General features: G+C 59.4%; 1 protein-coding gene across 2 annotated transcripts; it reads right to left on the reverse strand.

Annotated features, from left to right (window-relative positions):
• Nucleotides 1-49: 49 nt before the first annotated feature.
• Nucleotides 50-22,144, reverse strand: RABL6 (RAB, member RAS oncogene family like 6). Of its 2 annotated transcripts, XM_025864840.2 has the most exons (15): nucleotides 21,796-22,142; nucleotides 15,325-15,459; nucleotides 13,506-13,553; nucleotides 10,966-11,018; nucleotides 9,984-10,075; nucleotides 7,744-7,884; nucleotides 7,206-7,311; nucleotides 5,825-5,928; nucleotides 3,622-3,926; nucleotides 3,291-3,441; nucleotides 2,142-2,351; nucleotides 1,835-2,072; nucleotides 1,354-1,525; nucleotides 788-846; nucleotides 50-700 (listed from the first exon to the last, which is right to left on the reverse strand). In XM_025864840.2, the coding sequence occupies exons 1-15, from the start codon at nucleotides 21,923-21,925 to the stop codon at nucleotides 512-514; spliced, it is 2,133 nt and encodes a 710-aa protein (XP_025720625.1). In that variant the 5' UTR covers nucleotides 21,926-22,142; the 3' UTR covers nucleotides 50-511. The 2 variants fall into 2 exon arrangements, with proteins under 2 accessions (XP_025720625.1, XP_073746130.1); XM_073890029.1 differs by having other exon boundaries at nucleotides 50-846; nucleotides 21,796-22,144.
• Nucleotides 22,145-22,177: the final 33 nt, after the last annotated feature.

The following is a 22,177-nucleotide window of genomic DNA, read 5'->3' on the forward strand; positions in this document are numbered from 1 at the left end:
CAGATGGGGCTGGGGCGGAGCTGCGCACAGGGAGAAGCGCACACAGACACACAGTAAAACAGGAGAGCTTTATGGTCGGAGTGTTGAAGGAGAACGAGAGGAAACAGTGTCTGAGGACCCCCCTGGCCTGGCTGGCAGCAAGCCCAGCGCAGGTGCAAAGCTGGACCCTAGCCTGGGGAAGGCGCCGGTGCTGCCGGGGGGTGTGCCCCCCCCATGCCAGAAGGGGCAGGAAGCGGAGCCCACCCACGTGCGGGGGGGCCTGGGAGAGCGAGTGCAGCGGGCTGGGGGCAAGCAGGAGCCAGGCCGGTGACGAGGACGTGCCCCGCCCTGTAAACAGCCTCGCGGCCTCCTGGGCCTCAGTCCCATCCCTGAGAAGCGCTGGGGGCCGGCGGCCTGCAGAGCCCCGCCCACCGCCCGCTGGCCCACTCCCTGCAGCGTGGCCCCCGCAGCCCCAGGGGCCAGGAGGGGGCCCGCGGCGCGTCCCCACCCCGGCGGGGGGGCGGGGCTAGGCCTACAGCTCCTCGTAGTCCCCGCCCCCGCGGAGGTGGCCCCCCGGCGCTGCGCCCCCCAGGAAGGCCTCCAGCTCGTCCACAGCGGTGCTCTCTGTAGCCCTGGGCCGCCGCCGCCGCTCCTGCCTGCCTTCCTCCTTGTCTCTGCTCTTCTTAGGCTTGCCCTTTTTCTTCGCGGCCCTTTCTTCCTCCTGGGAAGAGGGCAGCTCCGGTCGTGGGGGCCCCAGGACCCCAAACTGCCCGGCAGGCACCTGGGAGGTGGGAGGCAGGGTGCCTACCTCTTTGCCTTTCTTCTTCTTCTTCTTCTTCTCTTTCGTGGGAGGCTTGCCCTCCTTACCTGCAGAGAAGGCAGAGCATGGGCCTGCGGCTCCCCAGCCGGTATGCGGAGGGGGCGCCTGGGTGGCTGGCGCGGCCGGGCAGGTGCACTGAGACCCGAGCGGAGCCAGAGCACACACCTGCTGACGGGCAGGCACACTTCAATCCCAGCACGAGCCTGGGAGGGTCCTTTCCTCTCCATTTTGGGGACAAGGAACTTCTGGGACACGTCTCACGGGACATTGCTAGTTGGCGCTGGGCTCAGGGGGCCGAGGATGGAGGGTAGGGACAGGGAGCTGTGCAGCTGCCCCGGGCCACAAGGCACCATGAGAGCTCCACAGGCCTACCAACCATGCGACTTTTCCCAGGGGTGGCGGGACTTGAAGTGCATGCTGCTCGCAGCCACCCTGCCAGGCCATCAAATGCCACCTGTGCAGACACTCAGCCAGGTGCCCCCTGCCGCCCATCCTTCCAACATGGTCCTGGCATGTACCCCATGACCCCCAGCTCACCCGGGCCCCCGAACTACCTTCATCGCTGATCTCCTTGCGGCCCGTTTCCGCCAGTCCCAACCCGAAGAGGTCCGAGTCATTCTTCAGTCTGAAGGAGGACACAGGCGGCTTGGGGGGTGGGGGTGGCTGGGCAGGACCAGCATGCTCGTCTGTCTCGTCAGAGAGGTCCTCTCGCACTGGGAACTCATCCTGGAGAAGGAGCCAGCAGGTTGGGCGGCCAGCGTCCTCCCCATCATGTGACCCCTGTGGGAGGGCTCCTGCATGTCTCAGGCAGGTGACAAGCCACCTCGAAAGGCCCTGCCACCCAACCTGGAGTCAGGGTGGCCAGCAGGGACCAATGTGGGGGCCGGGACGCTGCAGCCCCTCCCTGGGGCCACACAGTGATCTGAGGCTCCTGCCCCAGGAGGATGTCGCCAGGCGCTTTCTCCTTCCTGCCATTCCCGCCCGAGACTGTCCCCAGGGCTTCCAAGCTGAGTGGGCGCCAAGTCCCCTTCTCACCGCTCTCCGCTGAGGGTCCGAGTCGCTCTCAAAGTCGGGGTCGTCCATGACAAAGGAGAGCATCTGGGCGGCGATGGGCCCTTCAGGGTCACTCTCTGACGACGCTGCCTGCTGGTCCTTGCCCTCCTCATGCCCTCCAGAGGGGTCCTCGGTGGGGGACTTGCGGACGCCTGGCCGGCGGGACTCCACAGCCCTGGGAGCCGCACCCCTGCGCAGCCTCGCGGCCTTTGTGGAGGGCCTTTGGGACAAGAAAAGGTCAGGGGGCTCTCGGCCGCCCCCACGCCTGGGGCGGGTCCCGTCCACATACCGTTTGGTCTCTGGCTCAGAGCACTTCTCGGGGACCAGGACAGTGGCCCTGGGGTGCACCGCCACCCCCTCTGCTTCCTCCTCACTGGAAGAAGTCACGTCTTCCCTGGGGCCCAGGGGCAGTCGGGGCCTGCTGGGCGGCTTATCTTCAACGTCCACATCATCCTGGAAACCTGCCACCAGCGGGTTCCCACCTGGGGCCTCCCCATCGCTGCAGAGGGGGGACAGGCAGGGTGGTCAGAGGTTAGCAGGGCGGTACAGAGAGCCCAGCTTCCCACCCTGAGCTCCAGACCCCTGGCACCCACAGGCACCAGAGGTCCTCTCTGTGCATGGCGTGGGCACTGACGGAGAGGCTGGTCTACCCTTGGCACTCAACACTTGTGGGAGGACAGACAACAGGGGACCTGCGGCAGGGGCGGTCTGCAAGGGAACCCACTGCTGTGTGTGGTATGGCAGTGGTGCAGGCCAGCGGGGGGGCAGGGGTGTGAGGTGGGGGCCAAGGAGAGGGGCGGAGATGCCAGCACGCAGCCAGAAGCCACGGTGGGGCCTGCTGTCGCTGTGTGAAGTGGGCGCCCTCCTGCATGGTGGTGGGGTGCAGGGCGTGGGCGTGGGTGGGCTGGGGGTGTTTCTGGTACTGGGGGAGGAGCCTGGACTGGAGGGACCCAGGGATGCTGGGGACTGGTGGGTCTGACCTGGGTTCAGTGCGGTGCAGGGAAGCACGTGCAGGAGAGGCCCAGGAGCTGATGATGCGGGGTGAGCAGCTGGGGTGGGAGGCCAGGCCTGAATTGCTCTGTCTGCCCAACGTCCCGGGGAGGCCCTGGGCTTCTCCTGCCAGTGCCCACGCTCTCAGTGGTTTCTGCCCAAGAAGGTGCTGATGGTGGGTCATGGGCACCAACATGCAGGGTCAGGCCAGCCTCACTCGCCCTGCTCCCTCTCTGTGGGCAGGGAGCTCCTGGAGCCTGAGGCCCAGCCCACATCAGCAACGCAGTGGCCTGACGGCTGGTCTGAGCAGGATTCCTGGGGCGCAGGGCTTCACGGAGCCCTTCCCTCTGAGATGCTGCTGAACTGGCAGGGCGTGCCCCCCTCAGCTCACCCCAGGGCTGGGGGAGGCTGGAGGAAGACTGAGGGCCCGCCTGGCCTCTGCCCCTACCTGTCACTGTCTTGTAGGACCTTGGCTCCGACTTTCTTCTCATCCTTCTGGGGCACTGTGTCATCCAGAAAGCTGTGGTCAAGGCCTTCTTCGGGAATGAAATCCTCCACGTTCTGGACTTTGGTTGGGGCCTCTGCAGCTGGGGCTGGCTCTGTGGACAGGAGAGGCCAGTTTCCACTTGTCCAACGCCCGTCCCCACCAGGCCTATCCTGGGCTGTACCCATGTGACTGGGCTGTGGGGCTGCCTGTCCCGGTCTGCAAGTTCATGGGGCCAGTGCTCCACCACTAGGGCCACCCACACACACCCACCTGCTCTGCTCCCGGGGCTCACCTGGGGGTGAAGGGGCTGCCTCGGCAGCTGGCGAGGTCCCAAACAGCCTCGAGATGATGCTGCGCCGTGGGGCAGGGGCTGCAGGGGGCAGTGGGGCCTCTGTGGGGGGTGGGGGACAGGGGCTGGCTGAGGGGGTGTGGAGGGGCAGCTGTGGGGCTGGCTGGGGTGTGCTGGGGCTGGAGCTCCCTGTGGACACAGCGCTGGGAGGCACCACTGGAGACTGGGAGCCTGAGGATGGGCTCTGCCCGTCGGCTGCCAGTGGGGACGCGTGGCCACGGCTGCGTGCCTCCATCAGCTCGAGGAAGCTGGGGGTACAGAACAGGTGGTGAGCAGTCTGCCTGCCCCCCAGGTCTCCTCCCCTGAGATGAGGGTGACAGCAGTGTCCTGGTCCTCGGGCTCATCGGCCCTCACACCCTAGCATCAAGCCCAGCATCCTGCCAGGGAAGGGGTTGGCGAGTGCCGACAGGCAGGCTTGGCGGCTCCTCACCCACACCCATCAGCAGGCACAGGACCTGCTACGGGGAAGGCCCTAAACCTCCAAGATAGGGAGCAGCCCAAACCGGGGGCTCCAAATCAACGGAACCTCAGTGACGAGCCCCACTGTCCATGGGCTGAGGCCGGTGATGCCACCAGCCTGTGGCAACGCCTTCCCCTTCTGAGGCAGGCTTTCCGACAGAAGGTCTACAACGGAGAGCGGCCCTGTTACCTGGCGACCGACAAGGGTGCGTCTGGGCTGGCCACCTGCACCTCCAAGTCGGGATTTAGGGGTGGAGGAAGGAGGATGGAAAGGCTGAGGGTGAAGCCCAAGTCTTTGGCCTGGCACACGTGTTCTAGGTCACGGACACGTCAGTGCCAAGCCCCCAGCGGTGCCGCCTTCCTCGGGCAGCCTGGTCCCAGGGCTGGCTGAGGGGCGCGTGTGGAGGAGAGGCTCCGGCTGCCATCTCCCCAGGGGGGCAACACGCTGGGTAGTGCCGGGTACCGAAGCTCTCGGTCAGAGGAGCTCGGAGAAGCCAGTCAACCCCAGGATGGGCTCCACGGCAAGGGCCGCCGCTTACCAGGCTGCGGCTCCCTCCTGGAGGACCAGCCTAGGGGCACAAGCACTCATTCCCCCAGAACCACTCTGGCTAGTTCCAGGACCAACACATGGATCCGACTCCAGGGAGACCCAAAGGCCCTCCTGTGAGTCCCTGTGGGGACAGACACCTGCTGGGGGAGCAGCATGCCCATGACATGGGCACAGGCAACTGTGACATTTAGGGGCTTTCTGTGGGAACCAAACAAAACAGAAACACCTGTGTTTAGGGGTAGTTCAGGGTCACCCATTCCTGAAAGCAAGGGCCTCTCCCAGGAGCTGTGGGGGGTGGCCACCAGAGCCCCCCAGGCGGTGGCTGGGCCTGCCCGAGGGCTGCTCACCACCCACGTGGCTCTGTGGTTGGCCGTGCACAGCTGCAGCCAGGAACCTCCCTCCCTCTGCTACCAAGGACTGGAAGGTTCTGTTCCTAGCCCCCAGTCTTCAGCACCACAAGCCCCTCCCAAGGTCAAGGAGCTCTCCGAAGACCTACTCTACTGTCTGGGAAACTGACCTCCAACCATGGCAGCCTGCGCCAGAAAACACGAGGGTGGCCAGTCTCAGCAGGGCCTTGGGTGGACACTTGTCCTGGGTCAGTGGCATCCCGCACAGTGACCATCTCTAGCAAACGGGCGGTCAGCAGGGCCCTGGTCACACCCATCAGCTTGGAGCCCCCTGGGTTCCAGTGAGGCCAATTTGAAAAGGCCCAGCCCCAATGTGCTCTGTGGGCCCCAGGGAGTGTCCAGAGGAGCCCAGGGGAGGGGGCTCCACGTCCAATTCAAGCTGCCTGTTCCAGACGAGCACGTGCTCTACTGGCCATTAGTCCGCAAGCTCCCTGCTACAGAGAATGGAAAGGGCTGCTGGATGACCTCACAGTGAGGACCACTGTCCTGCCCACACTCTGGTCCCTGCCTGTGGCCACATCCGAGGCTGGAATGACTCGGGTTTTTCGGAGCGATACGACCCACTCAGGCTGTCAGGTCCGCCCAGGAGGGAGGCACTCTGCGCTGCTGTCGGGCTTGGCACAGACCTAAGCTGGAGGCACGTGTAGGGAGGCTGGCCCTCAGGGTGCAGGCCCTCCCGCAGAGCCTGCTTGCGGGCTAATGTCCAGGGGCAGCCCCCGGGCGGACGTACATGTCGTAGTTCTGGTCCTCGGTCTCCTGCTGCACGGACAGCTCTTCCAGCGTGGCGTCCACGTCCAGCTGGTTCGTCTCCAGCTGCCGGAGCAGGGTCTCTCTCTAGAGGAGGGAGCAGAGAACCCCTCAGCCTTGTGTCCCCACTCAGCCAGCCCTTGACAGAGGACACCGCAGCGAGCAGGACACCCAAGCAGCTCAGTGTGGCTCCGAGGGCATGGTCAGTGCTGTGAGCAACGCCCAGAGAGACAGTGCCCCGGCCACACACGTGCCCCCAGAAGCCGGAGTGGCTCCAACATGCCCAACACCAGGCTTTCCGCCCTGTCCTTCCACACTCTGAGCTCTGGCACACGCCATCTCGGGGCCAGTCCTCGGCCCTTCCACGTGCGCCAGGCACAGGAAACACGGAGTGTCTCCCTCAAGATCTGTGTGCCTGTCGCACGTGGATGAGAAGCTACAGGGATCTGTAAGAGGGATGCACATGACACGCAGGGTCCTGAGGGAAACGGCAGGCTGCAGGGGCAGCTGACCCCGCTGCGGAGTCTGCTCATACCAGCCTTCCTTCCAAGTGAGACCAAGTGAGCACCCTGTCTGTGGGGCCCTCGTTTCCCTCCAAATAGAAAAAGCCAGGAGAGGAAAGACCACCACTCTACCGAGCAGGCCCACACAGTTTGGAGAAAGAATGGCAGCCACCTGGCTGCAGAGGGGCCACAGGCTAGCATCCCGACAAGATGCTGCATGCCCCCACTACGATGTGACCCCTGGATGGGGCTCCCTGAGACGCTCTCACAGCCCAGAGCAGGCTCAGCAGAATGCTCCAGGTGAGGTGGGGCCGGGCCTGTGAGGGACACCCGGGGCGACAGCCTTGCGTCAGTCAGCGCACCGACACTGCTTCTGTGGTTTGGAGAGAAGCATAGTGGAAACCCCAGAGGCTGGCATCAGGGGAAATGGAGTGAGGGGCCCAGGAGCCCTTGGCACCAGGAGGGGGTGGGACCTGGCTAGGCTCTCCCTGCAGCTACAAACCGGGCGGGGGGGGGAGGCAGCCGACTGCTCCCATGGGGAAGAGGGACCGGCACAGGGCACCTCAGCAGAGTCGGTGCGGGCCCGAGGCAACCACTCGTCTACACCTCCAGTTCCTGCCCTGTTGGTCAGAAACGGCCTGACAGGGGCATCTGAAGGATCCCTGCGTTCTCCTGTAGCTCTGTGAAAGTTCTAGAAAGGCCTGGGTCTCAGGCTAGCCCAGCAGAGGGGAGGGGATGGAGCGGGCCATGCTGGGGCCGCCAGCACCAGCACACTAAGTCCTGACGGCGGTCTTCTCCCTGCACCAGAGCGGCCCCTGAAGAACCCAGTGCCACTTGCTGCACCCTATAGGCGGGGCTCACCTGAAGCTGCAGAAACGGGATATTGAAGAATTTGTGAAGGTACTTTAGGCCAAAGCTGTTCTTCATGGAGGACTCGGCGTAGCGGAAGTACGAGGAGCCTGGAGGCCTGTTTGCAAAAAGAATGGAATGGCTCTGAAGGCTGAGGCGGCTGGTGGTGGGCAGCAGGGCGCAGCCCCTCTGGGCCAATGGCCACACCTGGGCCAGGCTGTCTTTGATGCCCGTGCCCACCCCCCTGGCTGGAGCCAGTGCCTCCATGTTCCCAGGGCCCACACCTGAGGGCCCAGCAGGCGACACCCAGCCTGGGCTCGTGCCCAGAGGAGGGGGCCTTGCTGCATCAGCCCGACCCCCGGCCTCAGAGAAGGACGGAGTGCCTACCCCCTCCCCCCGCAGGCCTGCTGTGTGCCAGGAAGGCAGCTGCCAACCCTTGGTTCTGCCGTCCTCAGTCCCAGGTCCTCTTGCCATGGCTTGGCTCCTGGCCTAGGGACCGCCGGGGCTGGGGAGGGCGGGGTGCATCCCCGGCGTGGGCTGCTCCACCCACCTGTCCAGATGGTCGATGAAGTCGCGCACATCATCAGGCAGGATGACTCGGTGCTCGCCCATGTCGCGGTAGTTCCCCAGCACGCACACTGGCACGTGGGTCGGCACCTTGGGAAGCTCCCGCAGGATGTAGTTGAAGGTCCTTAGGGGGCACAGGAGAGGAGAAACCTCCTTAGCGTCAACCTCGAGACCCCCCACCCCAACCCGTTGCGTGTCCGGGGCCCAGAACCCTGAGTGCCCACAGAGCATGAGGGCCGTGTGCCCGCACCCTATAGAACAGCCCTTGCTTCTCTTGTTTTCTCTCCAGCTCCCTCCCTGGGGGATCCCTTTGGCGAGCTGTGTTCGCACCCTGTCTGTGGGGTCTCCGAGGGGTCGCTTCTGCAGTGTCAGGGCCTCGCTCCCCAGGCCTGTGGCCCATGGCTGGGGCTCCCAGATGATGTGTGAGGGGAGGAGTAATGTGCCTCCGACCCGAGACTGCCAACGGGAACGGCAGACCCACACGCCCACACGGCAAACCGGACGTTAGTTCTGACTTACACGCGGTTACTGGGAACGATAACAAAGGGCCAGGGGTGTCTGCCCTCCTGCACAGTCTCTAGCATTTCCTCTGCCCCGCGGGGCCCAGTGCACTCAGGCCTTGTTCTGGCCCGCACCATCCACTGCAAATGCCATCTGACCCACGAGGGGTCAGTGCAGCTGCTTTCCTTGGCCACAGCAAAAACCTGGACAGAGTGGCGCCACCTGCAGGGAGTGTGCTGCTGGAGCAGGTCCCGGGCCTCTGAGAACCGGCCCAGGCTCTGAGCACCAGCGGGCAGACCCCCATCTGCCAGCGCCTGCTCTGCCCCCTGCAGCCCAGGTATGCCTCCCAGCGGGCCTCCCACGGCTCCCCCATGTGGGCCTCCTGCCTTTCAGCAAAGGCTACGGGGCTTTAGTGGGGGCCTGCCGAAGTGGAGTGGCCGCTAAGAGTGTCCGTACCAGATTCCATGCAGGGAAAGCTACCTCTAACCCCCTGGGCGGAAGGGACCACTGCAGCTTACATGGGAGAAACGCTGGTCCTGCTGCCACCTGGTGTTTACCCCCGGGGGGGGGGGGGCGCGGCGTGGCTGCCTCTTGCACGGGCACGTCTGCGCCCCAAGGGCCGCCCCACCCTGCTTGGCACATTTTTGATGCTCCGCCTGCTGCCACCCCGGGGCCTCCCATGCATGTGCTAGTGGGTGGTCCACGATGGGAGGCACCCAGGAGTGCATCCCGTGCGCCAGAAGGGCTGGCGGGAGGCCCTGTCGGATCCCTGTCTGATCCCTGTGCGTGAATGTATTCTCCGATCAAAGCAGCATCCACACAGACCTGTAGTAAGATCCCAGAGCTCTGAAGACAGAGGTCTGCGTGTGGAACACCCTGGGGAAACCTGGCTGGATCCCACCAATGACACCAGCACCAGCATCTGACGTCTGAGTTTGCTATGGTGAACGTGTACTACATATGCAAGAATCATAAAACAACTCTAAAAACAGTGAGTGAAAATGGAGTGAAGACCCCACAGGCCATTTCTACAAAGGCTGCTCAGTTCCTCCTTCTGCATTTTGTAAGACTTCCGGCAGCGCACCGAACAGCGTCCTCAGGGCAGGACCGAGCCTGTCGTTCTTGGAGAGGCCTGTGGGAAGGCTGGCCCGAGGCAGCTGTCGGGCCCCAGGCGGCTGTCGGGCTGGGGCTCCTGGTGTTCTCCACCAACAGTCACCTGGCAGGCCTGGGGAATTGAGGGTCCCCATCTGCCCTGGAAGACAGCACTTCACATGTGTCATGTTGCCCATGTGACTCCATGAGGAGGGGCCCCTTGGGAGCTGGCGCTGGGCCGCCCCCAGGCTCACCCCTGCACCTCCCTCTGTAGTCTTTTGCTGGGATCTTAGCTCCTCTGCATCTCCTTAGTGAATAAGAGAATGTCAGGGGTGTCTTAGGGAACCCCAAACAAATGGCCATTTGATTCTGCCAAATGTTGCATGGTACTTCCAGGAAGGGCTATGGGGCCGTGGAAGGTGCATGCCTCGCCCCTGCGCTGTCCCACTCCAGCCCGCCCTCCACATGCTCCCTGTCTGTGCTCATGGACATGCCCGGAGACGGCCAGTCATGGCCTCCATGTGACTGAGCTGCTGGTATAACTACAACCTGTTGGACCCCCAGGGGTGGCTCTCCAGGTGGCGTGGTACTAGGAGCCTTGAGGGCTATTTCCAGCCAGCACCCCCTTACCACTGCTTGGTGATGTCGAACATCATGACCACCCCATTACAGTTCTTGTACACGTCCAGGAACTCAGCGTCCAGGGCCATCTCGGACTCTGCCTAGGGACGGGGCACAACCGGCATGAGATGGTGCTCGGGGCAGGCTCCCACAGTTGTGAGCCCTGTCTCCTGGGATGGCTGAAAAGCACAGTCTTCATTTGGGAAAAAAACATGTAAAGGAGATCATCAAGAGTGGGGGGAAAACTGCCTAGAAGGGTCTAGTAGTAAACGGTTCAGGCTCTGGGGCCACATCTACTCTGCCCCTGATTTAGGGCCTGCTCCACTAGCCAACAGCATCTTCCTCGTGAGCCTCAGGGACCTTCTAGCACCCAGACAGGAGCGCTGGAGCAGCTAGTGCCCTACCGCGCGTGATGTGTTCCAGGCCTGAGGAAGATGCTGGCACAGAACCTTCTAGAGCACACAGAGAGGTGTGGCTGCACTGTGGGGCAGTAGCAAAGCATCCTATGAAGAGCCAGACAGACCTGAACCAGGCCGTTACCCAATCTTCCTGCCCTAAAGGGGAGCAAGAGGCTGCCCACCGCCCTGAGACTGACCATCCACAGGCAGGAGGACAGAGAGCAGGGTCCCTGGAAAACAATGGGGAGAAAGCTTCCCTGGAACGGAAGGGGTGCCTGTCTGCCCCTGACTTCTTTGTGTCAAGGACGATGGCTGCCGGGAGAGCCCATTCAGAGCCATACTCATGCCCGTGTGTGCCTGGGGCCACAGAATTTGGCCAGTGCACCTAAATACCTCTCAGGTGACGCTCCTCTCGTGGGGCCTGGCAGGTGTCACCACTAACAGCTCAGGCAAGCCCAGCCATCCCAAAATACCCCTGTGGACAACACAGGGGCCCATGAGGAGTGGGGCCGGCTAGTCCAACTGGGCTCCCAGGGAGGGTCCCGACCCCCACCTGGAATGCTGGGCCTCATGGGGGGATGCGGCTCACCCACCTCCTGGGGGTCGTTCTCCACCTTCAAGCCATCACCTCGCCGCCTGCACTTCCCTTGTTAGAAGACAGATGACAGTTACAGGGGGAATTGTGGCCCCAGGGAGGAACACTTCTCCCCATGTCCCACCCCCACGCCAGCCCCCACCTCCAGCAAGGCCATACTTGTCAGACTAGGGGCCCCGGCCCTCACAGGTGGCACTGGAACCCCACTGGTGGCAGGAAGCAGCCCCAACCCCACTGAGACCCCCCTGTAGCTATAGCGGCCCCGACCTAGCCAGGAGAGAGGCCCCGACTGGAAGGTGCCCGGCAGGGCTCAGCGGGCTGCTGAGCAAGACAGCCCTAATGGCCACCCAGGCTCTGGTTCCAGCTCCGGCACTTCCTCCCTGGGCTGGCCGAGGTCCCAGCCCTGAAAGGGCACTGTCGGCTGGCACAGGCCAGCCCAGCCCAGTCTCTCAGGTGCTGCCGCGGAGCTGCCCGGGCTGGGCTGAGGCCCTGAGCAGCACAGGGCGCCAGAGCTGGCCCTAGTGGCTCCTGAGTACCAGAGGGCTCCAAACCACTGGTGCTCCCTCCCCTTTAGTTCTGAGATAGCTCTAAGGGAGGAGGGGCTGTCTGTCACCCTGGGAATTTCCGGCCCCTCAGTCTGAGGAACGGCCTGGGCGAACTAGGAAAGCTCTCTCCTCCCCGCAACAAACTGGGTTCGTTTATCAAAAACCCGACTGCTGCCAGTTTCCACAGCTTCTTTCTGACCCTCTCACCGCCTTCGGGGCTGCCCCAGGGCAGCAGAAGCTGGTCACATGGTGGCGCGTGCAGCACCACCCACAGTCTCGGGGAGCTACCGCTGCCTGGGGGAGGCGAGGCTGCTCCCCAGGGCCCTCTCTTCTTGGGGGCACCCCGACAAGCAGTTTCTGGGCCCTGCTCCAAGACTCGCCGGGCCTCGCCTCTGTGACCCCTTCTCCTGCTCTCCACCAGGATCTCGGCCTCTCAAACTCGATGCCCTCTGCTGTTGTGCATGCTGCTCAGACCCTGCCCAAGAGGCAAGCAGCTGGAGCGGTGGGGAGGGGGCTTTTCCTTCTCACCCAGGGGACCAGGTAGCACGGAGCTGTGGAGATGCTGCGCACCCACACACAAGCCTAGGACCTTTGCCTGCGCTGCCACCCTGTCCCTGGACCTCTCGCGCCTCGTGGGACACCATGAACAGCCAAGGCATCCCTGCCCCAGCCGTCCCTGAATGTGGTGTGCGGGTTCTGTGCCTTCCACAGGCAGGAAGCAGGGCACACCCATGATCCGTGGAGTGGAACCCTATCTCCTCTGCACCACGGGGCAGTTCCCACCAGTGACAATGTAACTTGCTGACCAGAAGGGGCCCTGTCCCCCCAAATATGGACTCCACTCTGGAAACCTGTATCCCACCCCAAACCGATGGGGCTGAGGCCAGGAAGGAGCGGGCAGTGTTTCAGGAGGGGAGCCCCCAGGGTGTGGAGACTTTCCCTCAAATCTACAACGGTGACCACGCCGCACAGGGCTGCCTTCCAAACACGTGCACAGACACGCTGTCGGCCCAGGTCTGGAAGCACAAGGCCCATATAAGCCCAGCAGGGTTGAAGGCATCCTGGCGGGCAGCAGTTCCTGCTTGGTGCTCCTGCTCGCCCTCGGGCTGTCCTATACCAGCTGAATCAGTCCCGGGAACCTAAACGCACCTCCTGAGAACAGGGTGAGAGGAGACGGGTGGGCACATTCTGCACCAGAAACCACAGTCTCCTTTCTCACTGGAGGACACGTGCAGTTGTGGTAAGCCTCCCAGGTCAGAGGTCAGACCACACTCAGCAGCACACGGGCCGCACAGGGCACTGGCACCAGGGAGGGACACGGGCTCAAGGCCTGAGAGTGAGGAGGAAATAAGAGGGTGCCGAAGGGGGCCCATGTCTGCCCCTGACCGCCAGGTGCACATGGGTACGGCCCCAGAGGTTTGGGGCCCCGATAGCTCAAGCGCTTCCCTGGGAGAGCAGAGACACCCAGCCGGCGGTGCCCAAGCGGAGCAGTCAGGTGGGCATGTACCCCCAAGGGGTGGCAGCTTCGGAAGCCAACAAGCTGGCGCTCAGCTCTGGGCGCGGGGGCACTGCAGGAGGGGCTCCTGGAACAGCCCATGCGGGCCTCTGGGCATGGAGCCCCCCCCCCAGCTCTGCCACCAGTGTCTGCCCCCCACTACCATGTGCTGCCTCAGTGGGTGAAATGCGCATTTCAACAGCAAAGGCTGCAGTCCCGACGGGTCACTGCTGGGCGTCCCGCCCCGTCCACCCCAGATGCAGGAGGGAGCTGCTCTAAGGCCCAGACCTCCTGCAGCCCCGGGCTGCTCCTCGTCCACCCGGAGTCTGAGGAGAACGCAGAGACTTGCATGCGTGCGATGCCGGACGCGAGCCGCATAAGGATGTGCCGACGGAGTGGCTATGGCTGGGGGGGGGGGGGGGGGGCGAGGAGGACTTCTGTTCACAGAAGGAATAAAGCATCAGGAAAAAGTACTCATGATGAAAAGATGTGACTTACCTTTGTCAACTACGTCCCAGACTTCAACTTTCACGATATCATCAGTGGCTAAAGTAGGGGAAGACATGAAGATTAGTGTCCAACATGACCTTCAACCTTCTTTCTGGTCACACTTGGGCTCTTAGGGGCCGTCCAGGTGTTGCTGTGTGTTCCTATTCTTCCAGTGTGGGTCCCCCACCAGGACACCTCGGGCTCCTCGCTCAGCACCTTCACCAAGGACACCCCACTCCCACCCACGGCCGTTGCACCAGCTGCTGCCTCCTTCCCCGAAGGGCAGCAAGGCTCCTCGCTGTTTTAGGCTTCTGCTCGGGCTGCACTGAACGACCCCGGCTTGTCCTCAGCTGACATGCTCCCCATTTCCTGCAAATGTCCCTGGGGCGGGCTTGTCCCCTGCCAGGTCCATATAGCTAGGGTCCCCTCTGCAGGTGCACCTGGGGAGCAGACTCTGGGTGCTGGGGCAGCTGGGGAGCAGACTCTGGGTGCAGGTGCACCTGGAGAGCAGGCTCTGGGTGCTGGGGCAGCTGGGGAGCAGAACTCTGGGTGCAGGGGCAGGCCTCAATGGGCCTGACCATGCTCTGGCCTGACTCTTATCCAGCGACCAGCCTCAACTTTGTTCCATGGGATGTTGGCCCTCTCCAGCCGGCTGCTCAACACTGAGCTTCTACTGAAGCTTTTGGTGGAGCTGACCTGGCACAGGCCCCTGCTGGGAGGTGGGCGCTTGCACAGGCCATGGGGATGGCTCACCACCAGGCTTTCTCAGAACTACTTGTCTTTCATGCTCTGCTTGTTCTCCACAGAGGGGAGACTCTTAGCCCCTCTTTGGCAGTTCTCCACCTGGGATGGGTGCCAGGACCCTGTGAATGGCCCGTCTGGGCCCAGGTTCTATGCCATATCTCCTGGTGGTTGGCCCAAGTGCAAGGATAGTGGGCTCACCCCTCCATCCCCACGATTCCGAAGGGAAAGGGGACAGGTGGGGCACTGCTGTGCACTGGCCTTCAAGCTGAGGGGCATAAGAGCAGGCTTCCACTACCAGCTTCACCCCAACCGGGAAGGAGTGCCAGGGCTGCGGCCCTAAGGCTGGTGAGCTGGGGTGACGCCGGGCCGTGCAGCTGTCCTGGGATGAGGCTAGGTCATCACTCAGTGGGAGTCACAACTTCTACAGGCCCCACGTGTCCTGTTCACAACTATATTTTTGTCAGTAAAAAGGAATGTTGGAAATGGTTCAAAGGACTTTTACTTTCATGGTTTCTAAACATGCAAAGCAACTGTCTGCTGCCTGTGGGGCTGCAAGGCGAGGCATGTTCTGTCCATCAGGCGATCTTGCAGAGGGGAAAGCACTGGGGCTCAAAGAGACTGAGGGGTCCCTCCTGCTGGTGGAACACATGTGTGCCCAGTGCCGGTGCAGTGGGGAGCATCAGCTACCGGCTCCCACAGATGTCTCCTGTGTTCAACCTGAAACTTTTTGCCCTTTGGGGGTCTCTAGAATTGAGAGCGGGTGTTTGACACAGCTCCCTATGCGGAGCCCCCACCACTGCCTTGTCTGTTTCTCTGCAGCAGTGCCCGTGGCAAGGGGAGTTTCAGGGCCACCCAGGAGCAGCTCTAGTGAGTGCCCCCATGACAGCGCCTCTGCTCAAGGAGGCCCCCTCACATCTACAGGGTTTCCATGATGACACCACGGCTGGGGACGCCGGTGAAGGGTCTCTAGGGAACCAGGCCTAGCGAGGATCCATCAAAGCCCCCACCCCGCAAGGGGCACCGTGCCTGCGCTCTGACCCCGCCTCTGGCCCGCCCCGTCCCCTGGCCCGCACCCTGCCCTCACTTTTGTAGTTCCAGTGGATGCTGGTGACCTGGATCTCCTGCGTGGGGATGTACTCCTCCACAAACTTCTTGCCCTGGAGCCGGTGCCACAGCGCAGTCTTGCCCGTGTTCCTGTCTCCTCGGATCACTATCTTCACTGGGGGGAAAAGGACAGAGCAGGGAAGCAAATCAAACCAGCGGCAAACTCGAACTCCATCGATGGAGTCCACATGCCACACACATTTGCTTCCACACAGAGCACGGCCTGTTTGGCTGGTGAGCGGGGAAGAGCTGGGTGCTGGGGGTGGGCTGCTGGGAGACCCCCGAGGGGTCGCGGCCCCAGCCTGGCCCTCGGCTCTCCCCCGTTCCACAGAGGAGAGCCCTGAAGGCGTTTCCCCCCAGGCTGACGGAGTCATAGCCTGCTCAGACTTTGCACCTGCAAGAAAGTGGTCTCCCCTGGAGCTGGACGTCCTGGGGACCCCTGACTCACAGGGCCAGGGTCAGGCTGCAGGAGGGGTCGGGGGGCGGCTGACGTTCTCCTCAGGCAGCTCTCTAGATTTCTGTAACTTGCTCTTAACCTACTTTTTCAGAGCCCTGGTATTTTTAGCACACAATTTTGCAGAGTGCCACCGTTTTCAAGGCCCCCAGGTGGGGTGAAAGCACACAGCCAGGATTGTTTTACTTGCTGCACACGTATTTACGGAGCGGCCTGTGAATTAGATGCGCACACGCGGTGGTGACCAAGCCCACAGGCAGCTGAGTGTGTGGACTCTGGGCAGGCAGGGGCCAAATCCCGCAGCACCATGCAGGAAGACGGGCTCCTGCCGCGTTCAGTTTAAGAGTGCCATGGTCTGGTTTGTTCTAGAAAGATGAAGAGCAGTCAGGAACGCCACACAGAGCCAGAGGGGCAGAGGTGAGAATGGGAGCAAAGCTGACGGCCGTGGTGATGGACTGGACCCCTGGGAAGGTTCCGGCTTGAGAAGACATGTGGATGGGCAGCCTGTGGGAGGGACCTGCCACGCTCCTGGACCCAGGGCAGGTGCCTGGAGTAGCCCTGTGGATGGGGGACGGTGCTTCACACCCTGGGGCTGGGCGAGGACACCGAGGAGCTGCCCTAGAGCCCTGGTCTGGTCCCCCTGGCCATCCGGCTTTTCCCTCCTTGCACCCCCAAGTGCTCCAGAGCCCCTCTTCTTGAACACTCACTACCCCTCCTGTGACACTAGGTCACCGCATCAACCTCCTCATCCATCCCACGCTCCCCCAGTCCCAGCTTTAGTCTTTGGGACATGCCAGCTGTTCTTCACTCGAAACATCACCTACTTTATCGTGTCACCAGATAGGACACAACAAGCCACTGCCCTCAAGGTCCGGGCAATCTAGACTCGATTCCAGCCAGAAGCCAAACACCTAGGAGAACCTGGGAGAAAGGTCAGGGCATGTCTGTGCTGTCAGCTCAGCTCTGGGGATGTCCCGGGTCCCTGTCATGAACCTGAGCATCCTGCAGGAAGCATGCCTGTTTAGGGGAGTCCCCCGACACTGGGTCTCTGTCCCTCGTTCAGTGAGGATCAGCGGGACAGACCACGTGCAGCTTACCCCCAGGGTGTGGCAGGCTCCTACCCCCAGAAGACCCCTGGCCAGGCTGAGGGCAGGACAAATCCAGAGCACCAGTCCCCAGGCCATCCTGAGAACAGGTCAGGAACTGCACTATCTTTTTACTCTCTGGATATTACTTGTTATAGCGTTATGTTCTTATTTCACGGTTGCAGTTTCTTACCTTTTCTTAGCTTAGCTTTCCGGAAGCAGGTTCCTTTTCAAATCTACTTGTCCTTTTTGTATAGTCTTCAAATTCCTACTTATATTTACAAACCTCTTTTATTTCTTTGAACATATTATACACACCGACTTTATTTTTCATTGAAGTAGAGCTGACATATGGTATGTTAGTTTTAGGTGTACAACACACTAATTTGACATTTATATACATCATAGGATGTTCACCACCCTAAGGGTCACTACCATCTGCCACCACTCCAAGTTGTTACGTTATTATTGACTGTGTACCGACTTTATGTTCTGTGAAACCTGACGCTTTCAGAGGCCAGGGTCTGATGTTTGCTGTAGCTGCAGGATCCTGCTCTGGGTGCTTCGTTTACTGAGTGTTTCCTGATCTTCCACCAGCAGCTCATCGTTTCTTGGAACTTTATCCACAGGGCTCCTTTAAGGTCTGGGTTGAAGCCACATTCATCAGAAGGCCCCTGTAATATTTCTGCCTGTCGTCTGGAGCACTAACAACCTGGGAAGACCTTATGTAAATTCTCCATTTGAGATTTTTGGGACCACATTGATGTTTTCAAGGAAAACCCACTTGGAGGTCACCCACTTGGGCTTTGTGCAGGGATCCCCTGGGCCACGCCCCTCCTAGAACGGGTTCAGTTTTTCTTCCTGCCCCAACCCAACTACCACATAGCTAGGGTCAGGCAGACGCCCTCAGGGAGAGGGCAGCTTCAGAGCTGGCTTCCCTCCCAATATCCACTCGCTTTGCTTTTGAGAAAAGCGCAATGAACAGCCGTACAATCTTAGTTCAAGAACTGAGTGATGTGTTGATGTTTTTCTAAATGTTTTATTCAAATGTTTAAAATGGTTTTTAGGGGGAGGGCTGCTCAGGTTACGAGCTCTATCTCACCGCTAGAAACAGAGGTTGGGCACTATGGTAAAGACGCTGTGAGTAGTCAGCTTCCTACAGCTAAAAGTGTCCTGACAAAGGGAAACTCTTATTTTTGATCTTTTATGTTAATTTTTTCCCTGAAGAAGAGCATATATCTACCCCCCCCCTTCTAATTTATTTTTCCTTGCGCTGGGAGTAATTCCATAAACCAATGGAAAAGCTTAACTTAAGTGGGGAGTCTTTCCCTTGGTCCAGATTTTAAAAGAAACACTTCCTCTGTCTCAGTACATACAGACACAGGTTTTGGTAGATACCCTCCTTTTGGTAGAAAAAGGTAAAAGAGATTCCCTCTGTTCCTAGTTTACTAAGAGGTGGGTTTCCTCTGGGCGCCTGGAGGGCTCTGTCAGTGGAGCATGTGACTCTTGATTTCAGAGTCATGGGTTCGAGCCCCATGTTGGGTGTGGAGATACTTAAAAATAAAATCTTAAAAAGAGAAGTGGGTTTTCTCTTTTTATTTTCTGTAAATCATGAATAGGTGTTGAATTTTATCAGATCTTTTTCTTGCACTTATTGAGATTATAATGCTTTTTCTCCTTTAATCCACGGTAGAGCATAGAATATATATTTTCTGTTAATCCTTGCATTCCTGGGGTAGTCTTACTTGGTCTCAATGCAATGATTTGTTATTAATGTTCTGATGATTTTCTAGTGCTCATTTCCTGACCTCTCCCTGGGTTATTAGATCTGTGCTCACGGACAGGACTGGATGGCTACCCTGCTTCTCGTGTTGTCTTCCTCTGTATGGCACCAGAGTTTACCAAGCGCAGGAAACAAGCTGAGGACCCTCACCTTCCATGTCATCTCAGAGGGATGCTTGGCTCTCTGAATGTAGGTTGTTCCTTCGTTCCTTTCTTTTAGAGAGATCATGCACAGAAGTGGGGTGGGGGAGAGGGCGCAGTGCAGAGGGAGGGTGAGAGAGAATCTCAAGCTGAGCCACGGAGCCCGGCATGGGGCTCAATCTCAAGACCTGAGCCGAAATCACGAGTCAGACGCTTAACTGACTGAGCCACCCAGGTGCCCTGATGTTCTGAAAATTTCTAATGATGTGTCTGGCTATGTATGTTTTTAAAACTCTGGACTTGGACTTTCTTGGGAGTTTCATGTATTTTATGAATTCTGCAAAATCCTCAGTCTTCATTCCCTCCAATACTGCTTCTTCCCTGTTCTCGCTGTTCTGTCTCAAAGTCCTATCAGGCATGTGTTGGAATCTGCTCATTTCTGGGCTGCACATCTCTCTTCTAGCACCAATTCTCTCTTTAGTCTGGTTATTATGCTGATTCACCTGTTTGTTGACTTTTTAATTTTCACGACCATGTTCTTCATTCCTAGAGGTTCTCTTTGGTTCTTTTTCAAACATGACTTGTCTGTTCACGGAATCTTGATATAATCTTTTTTTTTAAGATTTTATTTATTTATTTGAGAGAGAGAGAATGAGAGACAGAGAGCACGAGAGGGAAGAGGGTCAGAGGGAGAAGCAGACTCCCTGCTGAGCGGGGAGCCCGATGCGGGACTCGATCCCGGGACTCCAGGACCACGACCTGAGCCGAAGGCAGTCGCTTAACCGACTGAGCCACCCAGGCGCCCGAATCTTGATATAATCTTAAAGCTATTTCCTTCTTGCCCTGGAAAAGCTCTCTTACCCTGAAATTAACCTTTCAAAAGGTTTGTTAGTGAAGGAGTGCTTAAGTTCATTTTTAAATTCTAGCACTGAGATCCACCTGGCCAGGACTCTGGCTGTCCCAGTGTCTGGAAGCATTCTTTGTGAGGAATGCAGACCTGAGCAAGGGCACTCCTGACAAGTTCCATTAGGACTGGTGTTTCCCCACCTGGAAAGCTGTGGGGAAAGCTTCTTCAGCAAACAGGGCTAAGAAATTGAGTCCAGTGATGGTAGGAAGGACAGACCAAGTCCAGTAACATTCTTTCTTCCACTTTGAATGCAAATAACTTTCAAACTATAATTATGGTCCAATGTCTCATTCAGGTTTTGATTCTAAATTTGATGTGTATACTGGGGCTCTTGCATGTGACCTGAGCCACTTCTCATTATCAGAGCAACTTAAAAGGAAATGACTTGTCTGCCCCAAGAGGACAAGGTTCTGTAAGAAACAACATCTACACTTGGACATCATCAACTCTTGCCATTAAAAATTCTGAGTGTATAGTCATCAGATTGCTGGCTCGTTTCCCCTATGTAAGATATTTTGGAAAATAAAGGAAATCAGAAAGTTTCAAAGTTGCATATTGTTCAACTACAGAGACAAAGTCCCTCTAAATGCAATTTCTCTCCATCTCACCCCCTTTCCTGCAGTCCTAGGGAATCATAACTTGTCCCCCAACTACCTGAGGGTGGGTTTATTTCTCTGGAACAATTCTACTGAGCCACCCCCCCCCCTTCTTTAACCACCCAAGGCTAGGCAATGTGCCTCTCAGGAATTTCTTTTCAGAAGGTGAAAAATTTACAGCTTCCAGCTCTGATTTCCACAAGACTAGGATTAAGTTTAAAATAATACCATAAGTAATAAAAGCAAATGAGGGAATCCAAATGTAGATCCTATAGGTTTGTGCAAATGAGTATTTTGACTTAACATTCTCTTCTCTGAATGTGAGAGAAACAGATACAAAATTGTGACTTGAATACAACTAAAACGAGCTCTCTTTTAAACCTGCACAGAGATCTTTCCAATCAAGTTTCTTAGTATTGTGCATTACTGTCTAAATAGGTCACCATAGAGACCAGAAAGCTCCCCTTAAAGTAGCAAAGGGAGGGGTAGGGAGAAGTCCAGAATCTTGTAGCAACAAATGAAAATACTTGAAAAGGAACAATTTAAAAGCAGAAAACAACATAAAAAGCTTTTAAATAATGCTAGGAAAGGGACAGCGAGATGGAAAAACTTAAAAGAGGTCAAGAGAACGGTTCGTGTTCAGGAACTATACAATTTACATAATTTATAACAGGCCTGGAAACGTCCTGGGCTCTCGGGGCATCTGAAAATAACTCCTCCTTCCCTCAGGGGAAAAGGAGTCTCCTACAATAAGTAAGAGTCTTTGTGCCTTCTGGAGCTTTTTCCAAATATATCCCTTACAAATGCTTCTTAAAAAAAGGAGTGGGTGGGGCAGGAATATGTGGCGTAGATGATATTCCCTTCGAACTGAATAAAAGTCTATAAAGAAAAATCCCAAGGCTCAGAGCACCAGGGCCAGCGGGACCTCCGGGGCGGGCAGTCACGTGGCTCGTTGACGGGCAGCCCCACCACCCCCAGGCGTCACGGACCACGGAGCGATCCCCACGTTATGTAAGAACCACTCTCAGACGCGGTTATCCGGGCCGCCCAGGGCGCCGCAGGACGCACCAGGAAACGCCCGGGCTAATTTTCCGTGCAAACTAAGCGCGCAGATCTCTACACGTGCCAGTATTCCTCGCGAATGACCCGTCGGACAGCGGGGAACGCCATGGGCCGAGTCGCCCACCCTCCGGCCGTGGGGTCCTCCAGGACCTCGACTCCGGCCCAGCATCAACTCCCGACCCCAAGTGAACGCCCCCAGAGTACCTGCCACAGGTAGGGGCTCAGCACATCCTCAACAGAGAGGAACAGGCCCTGCCACATGCACCCGCAAACCGCAAGGCCCTGGGGGCGCGACGGGGCGCCAGTGCTTCCGGGCCCGGGCCGCGACCTGCTCTCTGCCAAGTCCCGGTCGCCGCGGCCCGCGCCCGCGGACCCCACTTCCCACGTCCCCCCGGAGGGCCCTGAGCGCCCGGCCTGCACTCACTGTTGTACTGCACCCCTTTGGCGAAGCGCCTCTGCAGCGCCTGGTTCATGGACTGCAGCCCGGCGGGGATATTCTTGTCGCGGCCCGGAGCCTGCTCCGACCCCACCAGCTTCTTGAGCGCGGAAAGCATCCTCCCGCTCCCACGGTCGAGCCCGGCGCGGCCCGCGAGCTCAGCGGCGGCGGCGACGGCGGCGGCCCGGCGCGGGTCGCACCATGTCCTGGGTCCCGGCGGCCGGGTGCCTGCCTCGAGGGCGGCCCAGGGGCTCAGCCGCGGCGGCTCCGCTCCGGCCCGCGCGGCCCCCGGCGCGGCCGCCCTCCGCCTGTCAGAGCCGCCATCTTGGCGCCGGCTCGACGAGGCGCACGGCTACGGGCCGCCGCGAGG

The sequence above is a fragment of the Callorhinus ursinus genome, unplaced genomic scaffold, assembly GCF_003265705.2.
Source record: "Callorhinus ursinus isolate GAN/ISIS: 27379988/994484 unplaced genomic scaffold, GSC_fseal_2.0 scaffold125, whole genome shotgun sequence".
Classification (NCBI taxonomy): Eukaryota; Metazoa; Chordata; class Mammalia; order Carnivora; family Otariidae; genus Callorhinus; species Callorhinus ursinus.

Coding starts and splice junctions, on each gene's coding strand:
- RABL6 (XM_073890029.1), bottom strand. CDS start 21,925: ATGCTTTCCGCGCTCAAGAAGCTGGTGGGGTCGGAGCAGGCTCCGGGC. Junction 11,019..13,505: donor CTGGGACGTAGTTGACAAAG/GTAAGTCACATC, acceptor TCTTCTAACAAG/GGAAGTGCAGGCGGCGAGGT. Junction 7,885..9,983: donor TTCGACATCACCAAGCAGTG/GTAAGGGGGTGC, acceptor GTGCCCCCTAAG/GACCTTCAACTACATCCTGC.